The sequence below is a fragment of the Oratosquilla oratoria genome, chromosome 36, assembly GCF_046742065.1.
Source record: "Oratosquilla oratoria isolate Oo_2021 chromosome 36, ASM4674206v1, whole genome shotgun sequence".
In the NCBI taxonomy this organism is placed as follows: domain Eukaryota; kingdom Metazoa; phylum Arthropoda; class Malacostraca; order Stomatopoda; family Squillidae; genus Oratosquilla; species Oratosquilla oratoria.
The window spans coordinates 41,646,530-41,667,501 of record NC_134812.1 but is presented as its reverse complement, the minus strand read 5'-3'; the positions used below and the strand labels follow the sequence as shown (position 1 = coordinate 41,667,501).

General features: G+C 40.5%; 1 protein-coding gene across 2 annotated transcripts in view; it reads right to left on the bottom strand.

The window, feature by feature from the left end:
- LOC143018983 (midasin) overlaps positions 1-20,972 on the bottom strand; it is a 485,776-nt gene that overhangs the window by 445,338 nt on the left and 19,466 nt on the right. For both annotated transcript variants that reach the window (XM_076174672.1, XM_076174673.1), the window contains exons 3-9: positions 18,077-18,310; positions 15,193-15,436; positions 10,471-10,647; positions 9,637-9,738; positions 4,175-4,283; positions 2,057-2,228; positions 429-654 (exon numbers count right to left, since the gene is read on the bottom strand). In XM_076174672.1, the coding sequence (XP_076030787.1) occupies positions 429-654; positions 2,057-2,228; positions 4,175-4,283; positions 9,637-9,738; positions 10,471-10,647; positions 15,193-15,436; positions 18,077-18,310 (1,264 nt within the window). The remainder of the gene's footprint in view (positions 1-428; positions 655-2,056; positions 2,229-4,174; positions 4,284-9,636; positions 9,739-10,470; positions 10,648-15,192; positions 15,437-18,076; positions 18,311-20,972) is intronic.

Genomic DNA, 20,972 nt, shown 5'->3' with positions numbered 1-20,972 from the left:
AGAGGAGAGATGAGAGGAGAGATGAGAGGAGAGATGAGAGGAGAGATGAGAGGAGAGATGAGAGGAGAGATGAGATGAAAGAAGAGGAGAGGAGAGGAGAGGAGAGAGAAGAGAGGAGAGAGATGAGAGGAGAGAGGAGAGGAGAGAAGAGAGAAGAGATGAGAGAAGAGAGATGAGAGGAGAGAAGAGAGATGAGAGGAGAGAAGAGAGATGAGAGGAGAGAAGAGAGATGAGAGGAGAGAAGAGAGATGAGAGGAGAGAAGAGAGATGAGAGGAGAGAGAGGAGAGAGGAGAGGAGAGAGAGGAGAGAGAGGAGAGAGGAGAGAGATGAGAGATGAGAGATGAGAGATGAGAGATGAGAGAGAGGTAGGTAGGTAGAGGTAGGGGGGGATAGGTTTAGTCATTCAACATATTGCAAAATTACTCACCTGAAAGGCTCTACTAGCTAAGTCCTTATTCTCTGTGTCAATATGCTTGGTAATTCTTGAACACCACTTCATGAGGTCACGTGTCGAAACCAGACGACCACTTGCCTTAGAGGGTGTCACTTCTGGAATATCACCTAGTATTTCATTGTCATCTCCATGGTGGCCTGCTGACAGCATCAGATATGTTTTCACTAATTTGTCAGCAATTGTTGTTAACTTTGGGTACCTGAAAATAAAGAGATTGGATTATCCACACATATACATATACCAATGGCTTTTTCCCCCTTACAAGGGAAGTAACCAAAGTCAAAGGCATAAATCCACTCCCACCCATTTCATCCCCTCATATTTCACTCCCATACACCAACCCCCCTCCCTCTTTTCTTGGCTCCTGGATGATGGGTCATCCCTGCATCTCACCCACTGTCCTGGGTTAGGAGCAATGCAGCAAGTCACAGCAAGGCTGCTTCATTTAATCAGTGACCCATACCTCTGTCCTCTCATGCAGAAAAAGAGAAGATGGGGAGAAATCTCTTCAGTCCACATCAAAATACCATTCACACATACTCCCTCACCCTCTCCATCCCCCACCCACTCACTTCCATGCATCACTGCATCATCCATATACAACCATTCTCCACTCACCCCTATCGACTGTCTTCTCTCTTCCTTCTTTGACTGACATTCCCCTCTTTCCCAATGCCCCTTTTACCCCATCCATCCTTCTCATCCTTGGTTGCCCCCTCATATTCACTCCTTCCACCTCTGCCTTCCACACCTCTTTTACTAATCTTTCTTCACTCATTCTTTCTATGTATCCAAACCATCCCAATACTCTTTCATCAACCCTATCTCCTAACTCCTTTTCCACCCCTGTTCTCCTTGTTTCTCATGCTATCCAGCCTAGTAACCTTCTACCATACTTCTCAGGCATTTCATCTTGAACATATACTCTTTCTCTCTTCCTCTCTAATGTTCCATGTTTCTGCCCCATACAGTGCTGTCAGCACAATCACTCCTTCATACAATCTCCTCTTAGCATCCATTCCCAAATGTCTATTTCTCATTACACTTTTTAATCCCCAAAGCATTTACTTGCTTCTCTCAATCTACATTCTACCTCCACTTCCACTCTCCCCTTTCCCGCCACATTCGCACACAAGTATCCATAGCTATCCAATTCCTCCAATCTCTCTTCCTTAATACTCACTTCCAATTTGCCACCATCCTTTCCCCCTTGTATATCTCATCACCTTATATTTATCCACATTTATCTTTAACTTCTTTCTTTCACGCAAATTCCCAAACTACATCACTAACTTCCTTAATCCCTCCTCTGATCCTGCTACAAGAGCAGGGTCATCAGCAAACAACTGGTTTATCTCCCATTTTTCTCAATTTTCTTTAATTATCTCCAATCTCCAGCCCATTACCCTTGCATTTACCTCTTGCACTGCCCCATCCATGTATAAATTGAATAGCCAAGGTGACATAACACATACAGAGAGCAGAATCCTCAGTCCCATCACTCTGTCCCACTTAGTCATCTTTTATACAAAGGAACTCAGTGGCAAATTCTTTTCCCCCATTACAGTGCACTTACATATCTTCATTGGTCTATCACTTACATTGTTTTGACCAATTCTTCCAGCTCTGTCCGAGAAAGAGTTTCCAATGAAACTTTTGACCAGAGCTTGTCTAACAATGCAGCACTGCCCATGGCCATCCGAGATCCACTCCCAAATATCCTTCTTGTGGCAAACAACTGAAAATCTGGATGAGCACACTTGTTCCCATGACCTGTATGACATATATAAATAAAACTGATGAAGACATGTATTATACCTTCAAGAAAAATACAGTAATAAATACATTAACATATGAATAGATGAAGAGTAACATATTTCTAGAATTATTCTTCCTCTATATATATATATATATATATATATATTTTTTTTTCCCTCTCTCTCCAATGATGGGTATCTGCACATGGTGGCCCTGCAAGATGGACAAAGAAGCTGACCATTTTCAAAACCTGTAAATCCTCTCATTACCATCAGAGGGTGTAAGATCTCTTTTTCAACTCGGCTGCATTTCTAACACTTTGGAAGACTGCATTATACACACTCATGCACGCAAACAACACAACATACACTCTATAAAGGATTTGTGGGAAAACCCAGTTTCGGCTGTAGCATTCCTTGGGGAGACAGGACTGCTCGGACAGACAGTCTAGGGAACGACAACAACAACAACAACACTTGCACAAATGGGCAGCTTACAACCAACAACTGCTCTCTTCCCCAACAACTTTCACTCAATGACATAGAAACAGCCCCACACTGATACATCAGAGGCAACAGTCCAAAGTTTCTTCAAAGAGAGATCTGTGGGAGGATTCAAGTACCATTACCAGCCACTGTGGGGCTGCAGGTTTTCTATTTAATGAAACTCAAGGAAATTCTTGTTTGACTATTTCTTTTTCTTTATCCTTTACTATCTCATAAACTTCTCTCATGTTCTATACTTTTCTACCTCCCTCCCTTTTCCTCCTCCTCCTCCACCTTACCATCACCCTCTATATCCCTTCTATCAATCTTCTGCTCTCTCCTTTGAACACATTTACATCCAGAATTCTTCCAATTCTCCTTTTGGGTAACACTACATAGTTCTTTCTTACCTTCTTCACCACCCTCCTCTCCATCACTCTTGCCAAAGTAGCTTTCCAAGATCAATCAATTTGTTACTCCTGGTCTCTCTTGCAGAAGACCCACAGCCTTCACATAACTGGCAAGAGTCTCTGGGTAGACCCAGATGTCACTCAGCAATGATATATTGTGTTGTCTTGGGATTGTTAGTGTGGGACCTCTCAAAAGATTCAGTGAAATTTGTACTAAGATTCATGTTTACATTGCCCTATGTTCAAGCCCCATCTGGGCCAATCATTTACTTCAAACTGTCAAAATAAATCTAAAGCTTTAACCCCTTCCATATGGTGCCGCACACGTAGGCGTCATGAGGAGCAAGTGGATTCGCGACGCTGCCATATCGGCGTCTTGATTATATTTATTGTAGTTGCCCCTGTGTTTTTACATTCTCCCTAATCTGCTCTTAATCCCATTCTCTGTGGTTTTCAAAATTCACGGGTGAAAGAGAGAACGATCGATATAAGCCGTGACTATATTTTATGATGCGAGTATTATTACGACACGTCGTACGGCTGGCATTGGCTGCTGCCCGCGAGATTTAAGTCCTGTAGTGAAGTGGTTAAGAACTACCTTCGACTATGCCTCGTTGGAATGATTCCCCCGTTATCAAGAAAACAATGGTAATAGAATTGTCATATAACTGTCCTCCAACCCCACCCAAAAATGACCATGGGGTCCTGTGGAGAAACTAAAAATTCAAAGTGATATGATTCCATCCAAACTGACTACAATAGTAATCATTGCACAACTCTAGCCTAAGGCTGCTCAAAAATGACAGCAGGTCCCAATTTGTGAAGAAACTCGAAAATTCAAAGTACTCTGATTTCATCCAAATTGACTAAGAGGACAATGTCATAAAATGTGTCATCCTCCCAACCTGACTGAAAATGACCATACAGTAGGTGGAAAAACTAAAAAATCTGAAGTGTTCTGATTCCATCCAAACTGGCTACTGTGACAGTGATCCCACCCACAAACTTGAATGAATACAAAAAGGGAAAAGAAAAAGAAAATTAAATAAATAACCAACCAACATACCTGGAATGTGAAGTGTGCGTGACTCTAACAGGGGTACAAGAATGGAGACAACATCCATAGGAGCCGAGTCAATGTCTTCCAGCAATAACCAGTATCCTTCAGTTACAGCCTGTGTAAAGATGGAAGTGTTCAGTATTGAGTACAAACTACAATTATAAAAAATCTAAGTGACCCAGGGCAGTGGGCAAGATGCTGGGATGACCTGTCATCCAAAAGGAGCCAAGATAAGAGGGAGGGAGAGAGGTGGATGGGAGTGAAGTATATGGGGATGGAATGGGTGGGAGTTAATTTTATGCCTTTGTTTTTTGGCTCTCTTGTACGGGAAAAAGCCTTTGGTATATGTATGTTTTGTGATGGTGGAGATGTGTCTAGAAATAGACTGATAATAGCAAATACAGTGTTTAGGAAGAAAGTCAAGCATAAGTACACATGGGAGAGGGTGGTGGATGGGAGGGTGGTAGATAGGGCGTTAATGGACTATAAAGTGGTAACCATTAGAATAGTAGGAAAAGTTCTGGATGTACATATTCTAAGGGGAGAGGGTGGGAGAATATCAAATAATTTTTTGATGGAAGGTAAATTGAGAGTGGAGGACAGATGGAGAAAGAGGAAAAGGACAGAAGGTAGGGAGGTGCTAAAGTAAACTGCCTAATTGAAAAAGAAAAGGAGTACAAGAAGATGGGAGAGGATAGAGTATTGTGAAGGGTAGAATAGAACTAGGAGTGAAGGAGGAATGGGAATGTTTCAAGGAGGGAGTCACAAGGTGTGCATAGATGGTGTGTGGAACAAGGAGGATGGGAGGAAATAGAAGGAAGGGTAGTAAGTGGTGGGATGAGGAAGCAAAGAAGGTTGTAGAAGAGAAGAAGCAAGTATTAACAGATTGGTTACAAAACATGAAGAGAGAAGCATATGAGAGGTACAAAAAAATGAAAAGAGAAGTAAAGCACAAGATATAGTAGGCAAGAGGAGAGCAGGTGTGAAATGGGGTAAGGTTATGACAGAAAATTTCGAAAGTAATAAAAAGATGTTTTGGAAAGAAATTACGAGAAATGGAGGCGAATTGTGTAGGGAAGAAAAGGCAAAAGGTCCAGATGGAGAGATAATAATGGAAGAGACAGCACTAAGAGGAAGATGGGCAGAGTATTATGGGGAGTTGCTAAATGTGAATGAGGATAAGGAGGGAAAGGTAGTTGCAGTGGGAAGCGCTAAGAAAATGACAGTGATGAATGAGGAAAATTGAGGAGAAATAAGGAAAGAAGAGGTAAAGGCAGTTGTTAAGATGATGAGAGCAGGTAAGGCACCTGAGTTGGATGGGTGTCATGTGAAATGTCTAAAAATGAGAGGTACAGTGATGATGGACTGGCTGCTGAGGTCATCTAATATTTGTTTAAGAAAGAATAGTGTCAGAGGACTGAAAGTGTGCCTGTATCATTCTACTTTACTAGGGAAAGGGGGACAAGTGTGAGTGTAACAGTTTCAGAGGGATCAGTTTAAGTGTAGTTGGGAAGGCTTATGGGAGGGTCTTTATAAGGATTAGGAGAGGAACAGAGGAGGTAATTGGTGAAGAACAGAGTGGGTTTAGGACAATTAGGGAGTGCATGGATTAGATTTTTGTGGTAAGACAGGAATGTGAGAAAGTTTTAGGAAAAGATAAGAATCTTTTTTGGGCCTTTATACATACATCCACCAAAGGCTTTTTCCCCCTTACAAGGGAGGTAGCCAAAAAACAAGGCATAAAAACCACTCCCACCCATTCCATCCCCAACATACTCCACTCCCCTCCACTCTCTTCCCTCGCTTTTACCTTAGCTCCTCCTGGATGACAGGTCATCAATGCATTTTGCCCACTGCCCTGGGTCAGAAGCAGTGCCACAAGACACGGCACATACACAGCATGACTGCTTCATTAAATCGGCGACCCCCACTCTCCGTCCCCTCATGCAGAAAAAGAGAAGACAGAGAGAAATTCCTTCGGGTTGCATCAATTTATTTTTCACACATACCCCCTCACCCCCCACCCAGTCCCCCTCATGGATCACAGCATCACCCATACACAACCATTCTCCATTCACCCCTATCTTCTGTCCTCACGCATCCTTTCTCAACAGACATTCCCCTCTTTCCCAATCTCCTTTTACCCCATCCATCCATCTCATCTCTCCCCTTGTACATCTCATCACCTTATTTTTATCCACATTTATCTTCAACTTCCTTCTTTTGCACACCTTCCCAAACTCTCTTACTAACTTCCTAAATCCCTCCTCTGATCCTACTACAAGTGCAGTGTCGTCAGCAAACAACAACTTGCTTATCTACCAATTTTCTCCATTTTCTTTAACCATCTCCAATCCCTGACCCACTACCCTTGCATTCACCTCTCACACCACCCCATCCATGTATAAATTGAACAGCCAGGGTGACATAACATATCCCTGATGAAGTCCCACCTTTACCTCAAACCACTCACTCTCTCCATTTCTAATCCTAACACAAGCTCTACTACTCTTGTAAAAACTTTTGACTGCTCCTAAAAGCTTTCCTCCTATTCCATATATCTGTAATACCATTGCCTTCCTGTCTACTCTGTCATAAGCCTTTTCCAGATCCATGAAAGCCCAAAATAGCATCCTTACCTTTTCCTATAGCTTTCTCACATATCTGTGTTACCACAAAAATCTGATCTATGCAATCCCTACCTGTCCTAAACCCATTCTGTTTCCAATTACTCCCTCTGTTCTTCTCCTAATCCTTTAAATCAAGACCCTCCCATAATCCTTCCCAACTACACTTAACAAGCTGATCCCTCTGAAACTACTACACTCACATTTGTTCCCTTTTCCCTTGTAAAGTGGAACTATACAGGCACTCCTCCAATCCTCCAGCACTCTACCCTCTCTTAAACAAACATTAAATAACCTCACCAGCCAGTCCACCATCATTGTACCTCTTTTTATCAGACATTCTAAATAACATCCATTCAACTGCCTTCACTTCATCTTTTTTTTTTTCACCTCCATTTTCCTAACTCATCATAGTCAATTTCTTCGTGCTTCCCACTGAAACTACCTTTCCCTCCATATCCTCCTTCACATTTGGCAAGTCCTTAAAATAATTTGCCCATCTTCCTCTTAGTACCTTATCTTCCATTATCATTCCATTATTTATGGATTTGGAAAATGTTTATGACAGGGTAGACAGGAAGGCGCTGTGGGAGGTATTACAGATATATGGGATAGGAGGAAAGCTATTATGAGCAGTCATCAGTTTTTACAAAAGTAGTAGAGCCTGTGTAAGAATTAGAAATGAAGAGAGTGAGTGGTTTGATGTAAAGGTGGGACTTTATCAGGGATGTGTTATGTCACCTTGGCTGTTCAATTTATACATGGATGGGGTGGTGCGCGAGGTAAATGCAAAATCAATGGGTCAGAGATTGGAGATGGTTAAAGAAAATAAAAAAAAATGGGAGATAACCTAGTTGTTTCCTGATGACACTGCACTTGTGGCAGGATCAGGAGGGATTGAGGAAGTTAGTGACAGACTTTGGGAAGGTGTGCAAAAGGAAGTTGAAAATAAATATGGGTAAAGTAAGGTGATGAGATATACATGAGGAGAAAGTGAGAGCAAACTGGAAGCAAGTATCAAGGGAGAGAGACAGGAGGAAGTGGATAGTTTTAGATACTTGGGTGCAAATGTGGCAGTAAAAGGAGCAGCAGAGGTGGAGGTAGGATGTAGATTGAGAGAAACAAGTAAATGCCTTAGGAGATCAAAAAGTGTAATGAGAAATAGACATTTGGGAATGGATGCTAAAAGGAGATTGTATGAAGAAGTGATTGTGCCAACAGCACTGCATGAGGCAGAGACATGGAACATAAGAGAGGAAAGAGAGGAGGGGTTTGAATGCATTTGAGATGAGGTGTCTTAGATGTATGATAAGGGTTACTAGGCTGGATAGAGTGAGAAACGAGGAGGTGAGGAGGAGAACAGGGGTGGAAAGGAAGTTGGGAGATAGGGTTGATGAAAGGGTATTGGGATGGTTTGGACACATGGAAAGAATGAGTGAAGAAAGATTGGTAAAAAGAGGTGTGGAAGACAGAGGTGGAAGAAGTGAACATGAGGGGGCAATCAAGGATGAGATGAATGGATAGGGTAAGAGGGACATTGGGAAAGAGGGGAATCTCTGTTCAGGAAGGACGGGAGAAGACAGAAGATAGGGGTGAATGGAGAATGATTGTGTATGGTTGATGCTGTGATGCATGGAAGGGAGTGGGTGGGGGATGGGGAGGTGAGGGAATACATACATACATATACCAAAGGCTTTTTCCCCCTTACACAGGGGGTAGCCAAAAAGAAAAAGATTAGAAACCACTCCCACCCATTCCATTTCCTATATATTCCACTCCCCTCCAACCTCCTCCCTCCCTTATATCTTGGCACCTCCTGGATGATGGATCATCCCTGCATCCTGTCCACTGCCCTGGGTCAGAAGCAGTGTTGCAAGACACAGCACATCCACAGCAAGGTCGCTTCATAAAATCAGCAACCCCCCCTCTCCGTCCCCTCATGCAGAAAAGGAGAAGATGGGGAGAAATCCCTTTGGGCAGCATCAAATTTTTTCTCATACATACTTCCTCACCCCCCATCTCCCACCCACTCCCCCTCATGCATCACAGCATCATCCATGCACAACCATTCTCCATTCACCCCTATCTTCTGTCCTCTCCCATCCTTCCTCTACAGACATTCCTCTCTTTTGTAATGCCTCTTTCACCCCATCCATTCATCTCATCCTAGGACACCCCCTCATATTCACTCCTTCCACCTCTGCCTTCCATACTTCTTTTACTAATCTTTCTTCACTCATTCTTTCCATGTGTCCAAACCATCCTAATACTCTTTCATCAACCCTATCTCCCAACTCTCTTTCCACCCCTGTTCTCCTCCTCACCTCCTCATTTCTCACTCTATCTAGCCTAGTAACCCCTATCAAATTTCTCGGGCATTTCATCTCAAACACCTTCAAACTCCTTCTCTCTTATTTTCCATGTTTCTGCCCTGTACAGTGCTGTTGGCACAATCACTTCTTCATATAACCTCCTCTTAGCATCCATTCCCAGATGTCTATCACCGATTGAATGAAGCGGCCATGCTGTGGATGTGCTGTCTTGCAACACTGCTTGATTCCAGTCCAGAGAATAGGGCCAGATTTAAGTGCTATTGTAGGGAAAAAAGTTGATAGGTTTTGGAGGCCAGCAATATAGATATGATCATCTGATATTTGTCCCACTAAACCACCTTATGTAGGTGTTACTGTTCTTTCTTAATTTCTTTGCCCCATCATCCATTTTTCTCCCTATCATGGCTCCCAGTTCCCTTGTACCATATTGATTTAAGATTTTCAAAGATTGCAATAGTTCTACAAATAACATTCACATAATAATTCATGATAATAAATACTTATATACCTTTGTGAGAGAGCCTGGCTGCCAAATAAATTCTCCAGGTGTAGTTGTGCAACGGTATGTTCCTAGGAGAGTCTTGCTATCAGTCTGATCTCCAAGCTGGACCTGCAAAACAAACATGAAGAGGTATGTTTTGTGACAGTAGACCAGGGAGACGATTAATCATTTAAAAGATTATCAAACATGAACCTATATAGAGGTCCTCACCACATTAGTTTTATACAAGACTTTCATGACATACCTACTGTCCATATAGTGTTGTCATTTACAAGGAGAAAAGTCACTCAAAACTTGTCTCTTGACATTATGCCAAAACATTATACGTACCATGTGTTCCAGAGAAAGATTATCAACCGTGAAGGATTTTGTCAGTGGTTGGTGAAGTTTTCTTTAAGAGCCCTCATCCCTTCTTATAAACACAGTGGAATGAGGTCCTCATCATTAGCAGAGCTATACAATCATTACCCATTTCCTATTTGCTAACATGCAAATGTCTTTTACACTTACTTTTTCTTCTTTAGAGTAAATTTCTTTTCACACCTGAACTAATCCTACACTTGATTATGCATAAATAGTATGGTTCTCAGGAGGAGGAGGAGGAGGAGGAGGAGGAGGAGGAGGAGGAGGAGGAGGAGGAGGAGGAGGAGGAGGAGGAGGAGGAGGAGGAGGAGGAGGAGGAGGAGGAGGAGGAGGAGGAGGAGGAGGAGGAAATTCTACTTGCTTACTTGCATTCTCCTGATCTTTGCCTCCAAAGATAACTATTTTTCTTGTTGTGAAAGCTAATCTTTGTCCATGAATTTTCTTTAAACCTCAATGTAAGCAATTAAGTTCTCTTACCTTTGTTAGATATGGGGCCCCAATTCTTCCAGTAAGGTGTGCTAAGTGCTCAATAACAGAAGTTTTGCCACTCCCCACAACACCTTCTAATAAAACTGGACGCCCACGAGCAATAGCCAAAGCTGTTGCCCTCAAATTGTTTTCTGTAGATTGAAGCTCTACTAAGCAGCCTGCTGCCTGCAAAAAAAATCACATTATTAATCACTAAAACTACAAAATCATATACATATAGAGTGATACCTCAGTAATCATACAACTTAAAAAAAGATGGCTGTATCATACAGCACTTCATTCTAAAGCAAGACAGCACATCCACAGTACCACTACATCACTTAATTGGAAACTTCCCTCTCCCCTCCCCTCATGCAGAGAAAGATAAGACGGGGAGAAATCCCTTCGGACTGTGTTAAAATATCATTCATGCATAACCACTCCCTAACACCCCAATCCTCCATCCCCTCCCTTCTTTGGATCACAGTATCATCTATACACAGCCATTCTCCATTCAACTCTATCTCCTACCTTCTCCCTTGGTCAACAGACATTACCCTCTTGCTTAAATTAAATAAGCTGAATTGTAAGTCTACTGTAATTGCAATTACATTGTAACTGTAATTGTGATTGAACTGAAATGTAAAAATACATACATATACCAAGGCTTTTTCCACCTTACAAGGGAGGTAGCCAAAAAGAAAAAGGCATAAAATCATTCCCACCTATTCCATCCCTGAATACACTCCACTCCCCTCCACCCTCCCTCTTATCTTAGCACCTCCTGGATGACAGGTCATCCCTGCACCTTGTCCACTGCCCTGGGTCAGAAGCAGTGTCGCAAGACACAGGACATCCACAGCAAGGCCGCTTCATTAAATCCGCGACCCCCCCTCTCCGTCCCCCCATATAAAGGAGAGGACGGGGAGAAATCCCCTCGGGCTGGATCAAATTTTGCTCACACATACTACCTCACCCCCCATCCACCCACCCATTCCACCTCATGCATCACAACCCTCATCAATATACAACCATTCTCCATTCACCCGTCTTCTGTCCTCTTCCGTACTTCCTCAACAGACATTCCCCTCTTCCCCAAAGCCCTCTTCACCCCATCCATCCACCTCATCCTAGGACGTCCCCTCATGTTCACTCCCTCCACATCTGCTTTCCATACCTCTTTTACTGGTCTTTCTTCACTCATTCTTTCCATGTGTCCAAACCATCCCAATACTCTTTCATCAACCCTATCTCCCAACTCCCTTTCCACCCCTGTTCTCCTCCTCACCTCCTCATTTCTCGCTCTATCTAGCCTAGTAACCCCCATCATGCTTATCATACACCTCATCTCAAACACATTCAAACTCCTTCTCTCTTCTTCTCTTATGTTCCATGTTTCTACCCCATACATTGCTATTGGCACAATCACTCCTTCATACAGTCTCCTCTTAGCATCCATTCCCAAATGTCTATTCCTCATTACACTCTTCAATCCACCTAGGCATTTACTTGCTTCTCTCAATCTACATTCTACCTCCACCTCCACTCCACCTTTTCCTGCCACATTTGCACCCAAGTATCTAAATGTAAAAATGTGACAAATAAAAAGTAAAAATATGAAAAATTAAAATTCTAGTGCACTGTATATGTTACATTAATGTTCAAGTTCAAACAAAGAAATCAAAATATGTTCATATGCTATCTTTACAGGTATAGATGATGTGGCTCTTTCTCACAAATTTTTTATTTTGCACTCAATTAATTCATCTTCCTCTTTTTCAGAAAGGATCTCCTTACTAAATACAGTAACTGGTGTCTTTGTTTTGTTTTCATATTATGCTGGTTGTGTTTGCCTGATGCAAAGAGAACAGATTAATGAGGACAGTAATGAAGGACATAGTGTCTGTTAATTACATGATAGATACCATGACCAGTTATGCTAACTTTTCACTGAGGATACGAAGATCATCAGGAGAGTAAGGAATATCAAGGATTGAATATACATGAATAAACTAGGTATGATAATTGGTGAGTAGAGACAAGACCCCACAAACATCGCTCCTTTCCTGTACAATACAATTAGGAAAAAAAACAAGGGAAAAAATATATATGCAATGGAAGAAGTCAGAGTTGATGTGATGACAAATGCTGCGAACAGAAAACAGTAACAGAAAACAGCGGGTCACCATAAATGGAATAAAATCTAGGTGGGGCAATGTTACTAGCGGGGTCCCCCAGGGCTCGATTTTGGGTCCCTTGTTGTTCATTATGTACATAAACGACTTAGACGATGGGATAAATAGTGATGTTAGTAAGTTTGCGGACGACACTAAAATAGGACACCTAATTAGGTCAGGAGACGACACAGAGATTCTGCAGGATGATCTTAATAAATTGTAGCGTGTGAAACATAGGGCTACACAACCCTGAAAAAAGATACAACTTAGATAACACGTTTTTATAAAAATCTGAGTGCAAGAGGGACTTGGGAGTTCTGGTGAGTCTGGACCTTAAAACCAGGAAACAGTGCATTAGTGCCAGAAATAAAGCTAACACGGCATTAGGTTTCATTGCTAGGACGGTAATGAATAGAAGTGCAGAGGTAATTATTAAACTCTATCTAGCGATAGTTAAACCCATCCTTGACTATGCAGTACAGTTTTGGTCTCCGTCCTACAGAATGGACATCAATTCACTAGAATCAGTACAGAGAAGAATGACCAAAATGAGACATGGACTCGGAAATTTGCCTTACGAAGAGAGGCTTAGGCACCTAAACTTACACTCTCTGGAAAGACGCAGAGTGCGGGGTGATCTAATAGAAGTGTTCAAGTGGATCAAAGGCTTTAACAAGGGTGATGCAAACAAGGTCATCATAATAAAACAACAGAGCAGGACTTGCAGTAATGGGTATAAACTGGACAAATTTAGATTTAAGAAGGAAATAGGCAGGAATTGGTTTACTAATAGGGTGGTCGATGAATGGAATAGACTTAGTAACCATGTAGTAAGCGCTGAAACTATCAGTTGTTTTAAAAAACGATTAGACAACTTTATGGATGGGGATGACAGGTGGTGATGGATACGGAGCTGCCTAGTGTAGGCCTTATGGTCTCTTGCAGTCTCCTTTATTCTTATGTTCTTATGAACCATAGCATTTCTAAATGCTTCTAATGAATAATATCTACAAATTAGGTATACAGGGTGGAGCAACAGAGTTCAAGGTCATCCTTGAAGCACAAAACTGGTGTTTTCAACTTTGGGAAAAAGTTTGGGTGGGAAAATAATGAGTTTTTCCTCAGTATTGCTCTGGATAAAAAAAAGAAGTATAATTTCAGAAAATCTTTGTTTACATCACCAAGTGTTGTTTTTACATAACAGAGTTCAGAGTCATAGGGGAAGTATACAACTGGTGGTTCCAGCTTTGGAAAGAAGTCTGGGATGAAGGATCAACAAGAAATCTTAGTAAAAATGTGAAAAAGCAAACTTGTTTGAAAGATGTTAGAAATTATAACTTTCCATATTGAAGTGTAGATTTTTGGAACAAGTTGGATGAAAATATAATCCATCCACACGAACACCAAAAATTAATTTAAGGTAAAGTCTGATGAATGAAGGCAAAGCTACAGGATCCCATGAGCACAGCTACAATCTCATAAACTACAACAGGATAACATACACACACACATGATATGGATGAAGGTGTGGAATACTATATGAACTTCTTCGCAGATGATGCAAAAATAATAAAGAAAGTACAGAGGAAGATTGTGAATGACTACAAAAAGACCAGGATAAAATCTGGAAATGGAATCAAAAGTGGGAAGAGAATTTTAACATCAAGAAATGTAGTATAATGGAATTTGGAAAAAGTAAAAATAGAATATCGAGGAAGTATAAAATTGGTGAAGTCAAAAAAGTGAGCTCAGAAAGGGACCTAGGAGTAATTATCAGCAAAGACATGTCACCAGACAAATATATCAATAAAATAGTTGGAGAAACCTTCAACGTACTAAGGTTGATGAAAGTGGCTTTTGACTATTTGGATGAGGAAATGGTAAAGAAAATATTAGTTACACTGATAAGACCAAGATTGGAGTACACTGCAACACCATGGACACCCAGTACTAAAAAGAATATAGCAAAACTGGAAAGAATACAAAGAGCAATGACAAAGATGATACCAACACTCTCCAATCTGACATACGAACAAAGATTGTCCAAATTGGAACTACCAACTCTGGAACAAAGAAGAGAAAGAGGAGATCTACTGACTATTTATAGAATTATGAAAGGAATGGAAGTCCTAGATAGAGATGATTTATTAAAGTGAGATAAGAGAAAAACAAGAGGACATGAAAAGAAACTCAAAAAGGATAGTTATAGAAGAGATCTGAAAAAGAATATCTTCCCACACAGAGTGGTGGATATCTGGAATAAATTGGATGAGGCAACAGTGTGTGCAAATACTATTCAAGAATTTAAGAACAAACCTGATGCCAAGATAAGATAGGCATAGCTCCCCTCCTGTATAATGCAACTAGGTAAATACACACAGTAGGATTACACAAATAAAGCAATTTCAATTCTATAAAAAACAAAAGCTTTAGACAAGTCATAAGGAGTTAGAGTAAAAAGAACAATAATGTTAATAAAAATCACTTATCAAATGGATTCTCCTGGATTTAACATTACAGTAACAATTAAACTAAAATCTGCCAACATTCTGACCTTCTTATTAGATTCATAGAGTGGGAGTGCAATTCCCCCAATCATACATGATTGCTTGCCCATTCTTGTGTTGTGAGTGACAGTTCCATCTTCCAGGACAGAAGGTAAAGGTGGTGGCTGACCTGGTCCATGCTTCAAAAAATAGTCTTGAAAGCTCTCTTCTTTTGATAAGTGTTTTCTAATCAATTTTTCTCTTTCTTCTTCACTCATTTTTGACAGTAAGGCTATACAATTGCAAGTTAACCTGAAATTTAATTATATATCCATTAATTATATGCTAAAAATACATATCTATTCAGTACTTTGTAAAAAGTGAAACTTAGAAGCAAACTATTTTTTCTTATCTTGCCTTCTATTATTTCTACTACATCTCCATAACATGACAAGAAATTGTGATCTATATACGTACAAACATACCAAAGAGTTTTAACCCCCTCACAATGAAAGGGTTAAAAAATGCTCAGTAGCATGCATATACTTTAGGGTCTATTTGAGGCACCCCTACAGACCAGAGCCAAACATCAATTTGTCTGTGATAGAGGAAATCTCTATTCATAGGGAAATGATGATACTGTGACTGTCCCTCCATTAAACTGTCCCCCTACTCTTAATACTGTCCTATACCACTTCTTTTTTGGAAGTACATATGGGTCTGGTAGTGAGAGTGTAGAGAAAAAGGAGGCTTTTTGGATTGATTTAAAGGAGTGCATATACGGTTTAGGGAGAAATGTCAATGTAGTGGTATTGGGAGATCTCAATGCTAGGGTGGTTGGGAAGTGTGGAGTTACAGGAAAAAAAATTGTGGAGGAGAGGTGATGATGTGTCTAGAGAGCTGATGATAGCAAATACAATATTTAGGAAGAAAGTCAAGCATAAGTACACATGGGAGTGGGTGGTGAGTGGAAGGGTGGTAGATAGGCTTTCATGGACTATATAGTGATAACCAGGAGTAGGAAGTGTTAAGGATATACATGTTCTAAGGGAAGAAGGTAGGGGAATATCAGATAATTTTTTGGTGGAAGGTAAGCTGAGAGTAGAGGATAGATGGTGAAAGGGGAAAAGAGATGGATGGATGGGGTGAAAGGGGCTTTGGGGAAGAGGGGAATGTCTGTTGAAGAAGGATGGGAGAGGACAGAAGACAGGGGTGAATGGAGAATGGTTGTATATGGATGATGTTGTGATGTATGAGGTGGAATAGGTTGGGGGATGGGAGGTGAGGTAGTTGTGTGAGAAAAATTTGACACAGCCCGAAGGGATTTCTCCCCGTCTTCTCCTTTTCTGCATGAGGGGACAGAGAGGGGGGGGGGGGGGTCGCCGATTTAATGAAGCGACCTTGCTGTGGATGTGCTGTGTCTTGAGATACTGCTTCTGACCCAGGGCAGTGGACAAGATGCAGGGATGACCCGTTATCCAGGAGGTGCCAAGATAGGAGGGTAGAGGGTAGAGGGGAGTGGAGTGTATTAGGGATGGAATGGGTGAGAATGGTTTTTATGTCTTTGTTTTTTGGCTACCTCCCTTGTAAGGGGGAAAAAGCCTTTGGTATATGTATGTATGTATGTACCTTTTTTGAATATGGGAGTAACGTTAGCTAGCTTCCATTCTCTTGGGACATCTCTGGATATGATGGATTTCATGAAAATAATTTCTAATGGAACAACAATCTCATTTTTCATTACTTTTAAGATTCTTGGATGCCAACCATCAGGCCCTGGTGTTTTATTAACTGTTCAGATCTCTCTGCAGTGCATCACAGTCCGTTTCAGTACTCACTTTCTTAAACAGTTTTGTGTCATCTGCAGAGAAGCTCATGTAATATTCCACACCCTTGTCCATGTCATTCACATAAATAGCATACATTGGAGTCAATACTGATCCTTGTAGAACTCCACTAATTATCTCTTCCCAAGTAGAACTCTTACCTCTGAGCACTACCCTCATTTTTCTTTCATGCAAGAAGTCCTCCATCCATTTCAGTATTTTACCTTGTATCCCTATGGTTTCCAGTTTTCTTAATAGATTTTTTTTTGTGTGTGTGTGTGTGTGTGTGTGAGAATTTATCAAAAGCACAATCCTTGTCTCCCCTTTATATATTGGCATGATACTGGCATTTTTCTAGCCTTATAGTACTTTTCCTTCTTTGAGTGAGCAATCTATTATCTTATATATTTTGTGTATGTGTATTTACCTAGTTGTATTATATAGGAAGGGAGCTATGCTCATAGTGACCCGTCTTTGTATCTTTCACCATCAAGTTTGTTCTTAAATTCTTGAATAGTGTTTGCACACACTGTTGGCTCATCTAATTTATTCCAAGTATCCACCACTCTGTGTGGTAAGTTATTCTTTTTCAGATCTCTTCTATTACTATCCTTTTTGAATATCTTTTCATGTCCTCTTGTTTTTCTCTTGTCTCACTTTAATAAATCATCTCTATCTAGGATTTCCATTCCTTTCATGATTCTATAAAGAGTCAGTAGATCTCTTTCTCTTCTTTGTTCCAGGGTTGGCAGTTTCAATTTGGACAATCTTTGTTTGTATGTCAATTTGGAGAGTGTTGGTTTCATCTTTGTTGTTGCTCTTTGCATTCTTTCTAATTTCTTTAGTCTTTTTAGTACTGGGTGTCCATAATGTGTATGTGTGATTGAGTACATGAATGTGCTTCTATATGTGTATGAATGTGCAAATGATGTATAACTTATAAAGAAGACATGAACATCCCTTCAAACCAAATCACCCTTTCATCCATTTAGTGTCCCTATATTCACTCCTATCTTTTCCACTCTCTTTCCTGTTCAATCGACATTTCAAATAATTATGCACAAGATTCCATACTAGAACAATTTCCTCAATATCCAAAATTAATTACATAAAGTAGGTCACTTACCAACGAACACTTGGGCTAGAATGTTTCAAAAACTCAAGGAGATCATTCCAATTCCACATCTCCATAAAATCCCCAACACAGACAAGGAGGTTGTAAGTAGCCTGAATTACATCTAAATCTGTTACTACTGGCACTTCTGACTCTTTGACCAACTTTATCTTCTTTGAAGATGGTTCACATACTTCACTCTTTTCAAAGGGAGCTGGTGAATTCTCAAAATATCGTTGAACAATTCTGTAATGAAGAACATAGCAAAATTCAGAATACTGTATCTAATCAATGATAACCAGCACCTTATATGAAATAATCACATATTCACCTACCTTGGAAGCATGACCATAACCAATAGTGACATAAAGCCAGAGAGCAATAATAACCAAATTGTTGCCCCAGGTCTCTTTTGTATGAGACCCAGAGCTCCCATGTAACTGGCAGCAGCCACAGGACTGGCCTACAAATCACTCAAGGGAGAGATTTAATGTTGTTGTCTCGGAAGGACAAGAATATAACAGTGTAGGAATTGGTGTGATGTATCTTCCATGTGGTGACTGCACCAGGGGCAACATGAGTCTGGGGTCAGGCCTAATATATGTTGGTACTGTTTCAATATTAGGTGATGGCCTGAATGCAGTCATGCCAATATTGTTCTTGCTTCTCATGGGAAGAATTTCACAGTTGGGCTGATATATGGGGGAGTTCGGGGAAGTATGGAATTTGGAGGTCAGCTTGTTTTGTGATTCAAGTTTTTTTTTTATGGATGTGCTGTGTAGTGCTAGTGGTAGTTTGTTGTTGATCAGTCAATCAATCCATTCACCCAGATCTCTTGCAAGAGACACACAGATCCCAGGTAACAGGCACCAGCCACTGGATTGGCCCATAAGTTACTAAAGGAAGAAATATTGTGTTGTCTGAATAAGGGGGAAAAAAGCCTTAGGTATATGTATGTATGTATGCTGAATAAGGCTAGAATGGAGAAATAGTGGATAAGAAGTTTAGTGTCTTCCATGTGGTGATTGCATCTGTGGCATCTTGTTTTTGTGATCAGGCCTATTCTGTGTTTGTGCTTTAGCTGGATTATGACCTGAATGTAGTAATGTTGGTGTGGTTTTTGCTTGTTATGTGAGGAAATTCTTTGTACAGCTGATGTCTGAAGAAGTTTGATGGAGTAGGGAGCTTGGTGGTCAGTCTTAGGGTGCTTGTTCTATGAAGAGGTCCAGTGCACAACTCTTATCCAACAATGTGTGGGAAAGAAGAGTATGACAGACAGGTCATGTGTTGACAACCACAGCATTGCAATCCAAAAATTCCCATCAACTGGGCTCTCCAATATATAAAATATAGGAAGATCCCAAAAAAAACTGGTGCAGTACATTTAACCTGAAACTGGAACATACATCATATGACAAACAGTGTAACTGCAGCATACATCATACAATGTAAAGGCTAAATTTGGTGGCCTATATTTTGCTCCCATGTGTCTTGAAATGATGTTAGGCAACTCAGGGTGAATGAGTCCATGCTCCCTACCACATCACCCATGCATCCATAGTTCTCCTAAAGACATCATGGAAGTGTCAACTCACTCATCTCAGCACAGCCCACAACCCTCTACTTTTCATGGTGTAAGACATAAGATAACTTACACAAGATACATTCCTATGAAAAGGAAAGAAACAGGGGATGATTTCAGTGGCAGTGGTGAAAAGTCTTAAATAAGTAGAAAAATTACTTCCGCAGGGAAAGGTAGGGGAAAGCATCATGCACAGCCCACACCCAAGCCTACCACACCATCTCATTCTAAAGCTGGACATAAAAGAATAATAAAAAACCTAACATCTTCAAAGTTTGTTCCTATAGTAGTTGAGTGATGAAGAATCATTATCCTCTCTGAGTGAAGACAATGCAGATTGGGACAGAGAAAGTGTGGGAGAAGAGCAAGGAGCAAGTGAGGGTGATAGCATGGTCAAGTCACATTCTCTTGACCGGACAGATGGTAGTGATTTTGACCCAGATATTCATTATTTTGACAATAGAAATTCTAGAATTACTGATGAATGGCCTCATGATGCAGATGCTAGTGAAAATCATTACTTTTAAACAAATTTTGCTAATGATGTAGTTTCTGTCAGTAAATGAAATAAAAAATTATTACAAATATGTAAAAGATCACAGTGAGTTCACACCAGTTTCTCGTGTACATCATTAGAGACACAACAGCTGAGGAGATTTGCATGTTCTTTGCTTTGTTGTTGTTGATGCCACTGATAAAGAAACATGTTACAAATTGATTATTAAATGACCCTCTACTTCACACACCAATATTTAGTAAATTTATGACAAGACAGGTTTCTTTTACTGCATTATTTCCTATATTTTGTAGATAACAATAATCCTACTGAAAATGATCGCTTGTGGAAAATGAGGAGTGTTCACCATGATTGTAGAAAAATATAAAAAGTATTTTTACCCATGTTGTAAGACAGTGATTGATGAAAGCTTAGTACTTTGTTAAGGTCGTCTTGCTTTCAAGCAATATATTCTCAGTAAGAAATATCGCTTTGGCATCAAAATCTTTGTTCTTTGTGACTGTGAGACCAGAATCATTCTTGATATGATAAGTTTACATTGGCAGTGATGTAGACATTCTAAATGATGCACACTGAGAACACTGGCACACATGGCACAGTCAAGAGAAACAGAAAAAAACTGTGCCCAAATTTGTGGATCCTGCCCAGTGTAGGCATGTTGAACTCCAAAAGTCATGGAAAATATTTGCTATCAACTGGCATGACAAGAGGCATGTATCCATGCTCATTACACTGCACAAGGGTGAAATAAAAAGATACTCAAAAAAAAGGACTACTAAACAAATGAAACTGAGAAGAAACAGGATAGT